This window comes from Populus alba, chromosome 11 (assembly GCF_005239225.2).
Source record: "Populus alba chromosome 11, ASM523922v2, whole genome shotgun sequence".
NCBI classification, from domain to species: domain Eukaryota; kingdom Viridiplantae; phylum Streptophyta; class Magnoliopsida; order Malpighiales; family Salicaceae; genus Populus; species Populus alba.
In genome coordinates this window covers 572782-580233 of record NC_133294.1, presented here as the reverse complement: position 1 = coordinate 580233, position 7452 = coordinate 572782, and the positions used below count along the sequence as shown (strand labels likewise).

General features: G+C 36.2%; 1 protein-coding gene across 1 annotated transcript; it reads right to left on the bottom strand.

Annotated features, from left to right (window-relative positions):
* Nucleotides 1–1224: 1224 nt before the first annotated feature.
* Nucleotides 1225–6650, bottom strand: LOC140956144 (uncharacterized). The gene is given in 4 exon segments (XM_073412613.1): nucleotides 1225–1527; nucleotides 1529–1735; nucleotides 1737–5017; nucleotides 5084–6650. Coding segments are annotated over 4 exon segments (5358 nt in total).
* Between the last annotated feature and the right edge of the window lie 802 nt (nucleotides 6651–7452).

The following is a 7452-nucleotide window of genomic DNA, read 5'->3' as shown; positions in this document are numbered from 1 at the left end:
ATCTTTAACTTAGTGTACACAATACCAAATAAAGAAAAATAAGCATACTCACATTCTCTAAATCAAACATCCATACAAAATTCCAAATTCAATCGTATTTATCATGCAATCAACATAATTGATTCACGCGAAAACTCAACATGTAATCTTCCCTTTTCACTACTACAAACAAGGTAGCAAACTAAAGAAATATCTATATATATTTTTCCCTTTTTTTTTTCTTCTTTTTTTTTTTTTTTTGAAGATATTATTTATTCTTTTTCTTTAAGTGGTCACTTCCCTTTTGACGCGAATACAAACATTTGTGATGAATGCACCCGGTTACTCACAAAGTCACAAACTTAAAGTGCTTTGCATACTCATATTTCAAGCTGCCTTTTGACGTAAAGATAAACATTTGTGATGAATACCCCTAGTTACTGAGCAACTCAAAACATTGGAGTAGATAGAACTTTGTACACATTTATTTATTTATTTGTGTAATAATTATTACTTTATTTACTTAAACCTTGTTTAGGACTAGATCAAAAGGGATAATCACAAGTAAAGCATCACACTCATCTTTCATGCATAATCGCACAACTCACACAACTTTTACAAGGAAAGATGTACTTCAATAATCTTTTAAAAAAAGTATGCTATATCTTGCTTTATAAGATATTATCTATCCCAAATTAAAGCATGCAATGTTCAACACAATAATAAATCCAAAAATGTAATGTTGATCCTAAACAAGTCTCATTCACATTCGAATGCAATTTTTTTTTTTTTTTAAACAAGCATGGTTATCTCAAGCATTCAACATAATCAAATATCTAAAATTAAGTTTTACATTATCCTCAATAAAAAAAAGAAAGAGAAGAAAAGTATAACGATTAGAAAACTATTACTCCCCTTTTGTTTTCAAGGATGAATGTCTGATTGACTTGGACATGAGCTGACTTCTTGCTTGATTTTTTTTTTTTTTTAACCTGCATATCACAACTAAAAGAAAACATTGATTTTTTTTTATTTTTTATTTTTTTGTGAAAATAAAGAACCTCACACCCCCCAACTGAAAATTATGCATTGTCCCTAATGCATGAACAAGAAAATATAAGAGATGGAAGAAAGAAAATAAAAATGAAAATGAAAAATAAAATAAAAATAAAAACTCATTACTTCTGATACTACAATGGTATTGGATCTTCAAGATCCAATGTCTCAACTTCAGCCACAACGTTTTCAAGATAAAGTTTCAATCGATGACCATTTACTTTGAAAAACATTTCCATTCGTAGGATTTTCTACCTCAAATGCACCATGCTCAGAGATGGATTTAATCACAAATGGACCAATCCATTTTGTCCTCAACTTCCCAGGAAAGAGATGTAATCGTGAATTATACAAGAGAACCTTTTGACCAACATGAAAGGATTTTCTAAAAATATGTTTATCATGCAAAGCTTTCATCTTATGTTTTGAAATTTTTGCATTTTCAAATGCATCATTTCTCAGCTCCTCTAATTCATCCAATTGAAGCTTTCTATTTTTTTTCAACCTCGTTTTCATTGTCATTGAATTGCCGGATGGCCCAATATGCACGATGCTCAATCTCAACAGGGAGATGACAAGGTTTTCCATAAACTAGCCTATAAGGAGACATTCCTAAAGAGGTCTTGTAAGCAGTGCGATATGCCCACAAAGCATCAACTAGTCGTAGGGACCAATCCTTACGGTTTGGATTGACTGTTTTTCTCTAAAATGTTCTTGATCTCCCTATTTGCCAACTCAGCTTGGCCACTAGTCTGTGGGTGATATGGGGTACTGACCTTGTGAATTACACCATATTTTCTCATCAACATCCCAACGGGCTTGTTACAAAAATGCTTTCCCCCATCACTAATCATAGCCCGGGGCATGCCAAAACGAGAGAAAATATTTTCTTTCAAGAATTTGACAACAACTCGATGGTCATTGGTGCGAGATGCAATGGCCTCCACCCATTTAGACACATAATCAACAGCTACAAGGATGAAGTGGTAGCCAAATGAACTTGGAAAAGGTCCCATGAAATCAATCCCCCAACAATCAAATATTTCCAAAACAAGAATGGGGTTAAGGGGCATCATGTTACGCCTAGTGAGGTTACCTAGTCGTTGGCATCGGTCACATGCAACACAGAAGGCATGGACATCTTTGAACATAGTGGGCCAATAAAAACCACATTGCAAGATCTTGGCAGTGGTTTTCTTGGAAGAGAAATGCCCACCACAGGCTAATGCATGACAAAAATTAATGACACTTGGAATTTCATGATCAGGGATGCACCGCCTAACAATTTGGTCAGGGCAATATTTAAATAGGTAGGGGTCATCCCAAAAAAAAGTACGCACGTTGCGCAAGAATTTTTGTTTATCAAGTTTAGACCAATGAGAAGGAATCTGACTTGTGGCTAGGTAATTTGCTATGTCAGCATACCATGGAGAGCCAATGTAGGAAACAGTACCTGCACAAAATAAATTTTCATCAGCAAAGAATTCATTTATTGGAGATTCATCAGTTGTGGTCTCATAGCTTGAAAGACGGGACAAATGATCAGCCACTACATTCTCTACTCCCTTTTTATCTCGAATTTCAAGGTTAAACTCTTGGAGTAGGAGGATCCATCGAATCAAACGTGGCTTGGCATCCTGTTTTGTGAGCAAGTATTTCAATGCTGCATGATCAGTGAAAACAATAACAAGAGATCCAACCAAATAAGACCTGAACTTGTCTAATGCAAAGACCACAGCTAAGAGTTCTTTTTCGGTTGTAGTGTAATTCAATTGAGCATCATTCAAAGTCTTGCTAGCATAATAAATGACATGAGGCTTATTATCTTTTCTTTGCCCTAAAACAGCCCCAATCGCAAAATCACTAGCATCACACATCAGTTCAAATGGTAAAGACCAATCAGGAGCTTGCATGATTGGTGCAGTGGTCAACAACCCTTTAAGCTTTTCAAAAGCTTCTTGACATTTTGATGTCCAATCAAATTGGACATCTTGTGACAACAAGTTACACAATGGTTTGGCAATGGTACTAAAAGAATGAATGAATCTTCGATAGAAACCAGCGTGTCCTAAAAAGGATCTCACATCTTTCACAGTTCTAGGGGTAGGTAATTTTTGAATGACTTCAACTTTTGACTTATCCACCTCTATCCCTTTTGAAGAAACAATGTGACCTAAGACAATGCCATGTGTCACCATAAAATGACACTTCTCCCAATTAAGTACAAGATTGCTCTCTTCACATCTTTCAAGAACTTTTTCTAAATGCATTAGACACAACTCATAAGAATCCCCATAAACTGAAAAATCATCCATGAAAACTTCCAAAAAATTTTCCACCATGTCACTAAAGATACTCATCATACACCTTTGAAAAGTGGCTGGTGCATTACACAAGCCAAAAGGCATTTTTCTATAAGCATAGGTACCAAAAGGACAAGTGAAAGTGGTTTTTTCTTGGTCTTCTAAAGAAATCTCAATTTGGTTGTAACCTGAGTATCCATCAAGAAAACAATAGAAAGCTCTTCCGGCTACTCTTTCAAGCACTTGGTCTAAAAATGGAAGCGGAAAATGGTCCTTCCTAGTCACCATGTTCAACTTACGATAATCAATGCACATACGCCATCCAGTTTGGATTCTAGTTGGTACTAGCTCATTATTTTCATTTTTCACTACGACAGTGACTCCAGATTTTTTGGGAACAACTTGGGTTGGACTAACCCATTTTGAGTTTGCAATGGGGTAAATGATACCCGCATCAAGTAGTTTAAGCACTTCACCTCTCACTACTTCCTTCATGTTTGGGTTCAATCGTCTTTGCATTTGCCTCACAGATTTAGCCTCTTCTTCAAGATAAATTCTATGTGTACATAAAAGAGGGCTAATTCCTTTCAAGTCAGTGATTGTCCACCCAATTGCTTTCTTGTGTTTTCTCACCACTCTCAAAAGTTCTTGTTCCTGCTCTATGCTAAGTTTTGATGAAATCACAATAGGATATGATTCATCTTCCCCTAGAAAAGCATACTTAAGATCACTCGGTAAAGGCTTCCTTTCTGGTTTATAAGGTTGGACAAGAGATGCCTCCACTTTCACTTGGGGTGAAATCAAAGGCTCAACCGATGGGGTCCATTGACCTATTGACATAATAGGCATTGGATCCAGATAAGTCTCGAGTTCTTTTACTTCCTCATCAACACATTCCAAAGAATAAAGTCTTTCATCATGAATTAAAGTTCTTTCCAATGGATCCTTTACCCATTCTCTCTCAAAGTGTTCTTGACAAATTGTTTGGATCAAATCTACCTCTCTAATGTCCTCATGTTCACCAATTTGTTTGGAGACATTGAATATGTTCATCTCCACAGTCATATTCCCAAAAGACAATTTCATCACCCCATTCCTACAGTTAATTAAAGCATTGGATGTAGCTAGGAAAGGTCTACCTAAGATGACTGGGATGGGAGCATTAGAACCTTGAATAGGTGCGGTGTCTAACACTACAAAATCAACAGGAAAGTAGAATTTATCTACTTGGACCAACACGTCCTCAACAATACCCCTAGGAATCTTGATTGACCTATCAGCTAATTGAAGGGTGATTCGAGTAGGCTTGATTTCTCCTAAACCTAACTGTTCGTAAACAGTGTAGGGTATCAAATTCACACTTGCTCCTAAATCCAACAAAGCTTGGTCTATCTTATGACTTCCAATAATGCATGAAATGGTAGGACAACCAGGATCTTTGTATTTGGGAGGGGTCTTAAACTGGATGATGGCACTAGCATGCTCAGTTAGAAAGGCTCTTTCTTTCACATTCAATCTCCTTTTGACTGTGCATAAGTCCTTAAGGAACTTTGCATAAGATGGGACTTGTTTAATTGCATCAAGGAGTGGAATGTTGACTTTCACTTGTTTGAACAATTCATAGATTTCCGAGTTCACAAGATCATGTTTAGGTTTCCCTAACCTCTGTGGAAATGGTGCTCTAGGAACAAATTCTAAATCACTCACTTTGACTCCAATTTTTCTTGAATCATCTCCTTTCTCACTCATCTCTTTCTCATTTATCTCGCCTTCTTTGTCACTCAGACTCTCATTTGTCACTTGTGTTTTGATTCCCTCTTCACTCTCCCTAGATTTCTCCTCCACAATACCTTTAGGCATCCCAAAACCTATAGCTTTGTCAACAATCTTTCCACTTCTAAGGGTAGTGATGGCTTGGACTTGTTCATGGTTTGAAGGTTCACTAAGTGAGGATTCACTCATGTGTACCTGACCTCTAGGATTTGGCATTGGTTGAGCTGGGATCTTTCCCTTCTCTTGAATGCTTAGTGATTGAGTCAACTTGGTGAGTTGACTTCGAATGTCATCTAAAGTCCTATTGGTCTGGTCTTGAAATTTGTAAGCTTGGTTGTTGATTCCTCCTTGTGTTTGCATGAATTGTTGAAGAGTATCCTCTAAGGATCTCTTATGAGGTGGTTGGTACGTGTTATGTGTGGGAGCATGAAATGGTTGGGGTGGAGGTTGAAATGTTTGAGGTACTGAAGAGCCCTCATTTCTCCATCCAAAATTTGGGTGGTTCCTCCATCCAGGATTATAGGTCTCAGAGTAGGGATTGCCTACTTGGTTTGAAAATGGCTTTCTAACATTATTTGAATCAGAAGTTTGGCCATATAGCACTTCCTTGAAGGCTGGAATGGTAGGACACTCAGTTGTCCTATGCCCTTTGCTCTCACAAACAACACAACTTTCCTCTTGTTGTTCACTCATGACATGCACTTTTTTAATCTCAAGAGACTCTACTTTCCTAGCCAATGAGGCTAATCTAGCATTAAGATCATCAGTCTCTTTTAATTGGAACTTCCCACTTGAATGAGAAATGGTGTTTCTAGACTCAACATGAAGTGGGAGAGAAGTCTCCCATTGCTTTGTGTTTTCAGCCAATTGATCAAAAAAATCGAAGGCTTCACTTGGTTCTTTGTCATAAAACTCACCATTACACATGGTTGACACTAGCTTTTTAAAATCTGCGGTAAGAGAGTCGTAGAAGAAACTCACTAACCTCCACATCTCAAAACCATGGTGGGGGCATGCATTTAACAAGTCTTTGAACTTTTCCCAAGCTTGGTGAAATGACTCATTTGGACTACAAGAAAAATTCATCATTTGACGTTGTAAGGCTGCCGTCCTATGAGTGGGGAAGTATTTTTTCAAAAATTCAGCTTGCATTTCTCTCCATGTACCTATAGACCTAGGACGTAAGGAGTTTAGCCAAAGCTTGGCTTTATCCTTTAGAGAGAATGGGAACAATTTAAGCCGAATAGTTTCCTCAGTGCATGTTCTATCAATAAAAGTATTACATACCTCTTCAAAGTCCTTAATGTGTATGTATGGATTTTCAGAATCCATACCGTGAAATGTGGGAAGAAGTTGAATCATGCCCGGTTTCAAATTGAAAGCTTGTTGGTTAAGAGGCAAGATAATACACGAAGGTGTACTTTGTCTAGCCGGGTGAAGATACTCTCTAAGAGTTCGAAAATTAGGTTGATCATTAAATTGTGGAGGTCCATTACCTTGAACACTCCCTTCACCCTCTACATCTTCAACATTAGCCATGATAAAATAATAATAATAATAATAAAATAACAATTATATGAATACGAAAGGAAAGGAGAGAAAAAAAAAACAAAAACAAAAAAAAATAAAAGATTGCAAATAAAAGTAAATGAAACGTACAAGATAAAGTAATGGCTCAAAAATAAAAATACAACAAATTAAGAAATTCACTCTCCAACTAATAAACAATATTAACAACAATAAACATTAAAAGATAAGTATAACAAGCATGAATAAAGAGGCGGTAATACCGGCCAAGCACTTCAAACAATAAATATAAAAGAAATAATAACAATAAATAACAACAAAATAAAATAAACAAGAGGCGGTAATACCGGCCAAGCACTTTAGACAATAAATATAAAAGAAATAACAACAAAAAAATAAAATAAACAAGAGGCGGTAAAACCAGCCTTATAATATAAATAATAAATATTAGAAACTAACTAGAATAAACAATAAAAGAAAAATGGTTGAACCAACCAAAATCCAACAATTAATAGTCCAATATCCAAAAAGTTGAGGTCAAATTTTTTTTTTTTTAGGCGGTAAAACCAGCCATTTGATTTTTTATTTATATGAATTTTTTTTTATTTTTCAATAATCAAATATAAATTTGTTACCTTTGCTTGCTAGCTCCCCGGCAACGGCGCCAAAATTGCTTGACCGCTTTTTATGATCGACTTGTTTTAACTCGCAAGTGCACGAGTGTGCGATGTAGCAATTAACTCGGTAAGATCGAGGTCATATCCACAGAGAGCTAGATCTGGAAATTAAGCTAGGTAACAACAAAAAAAACTCA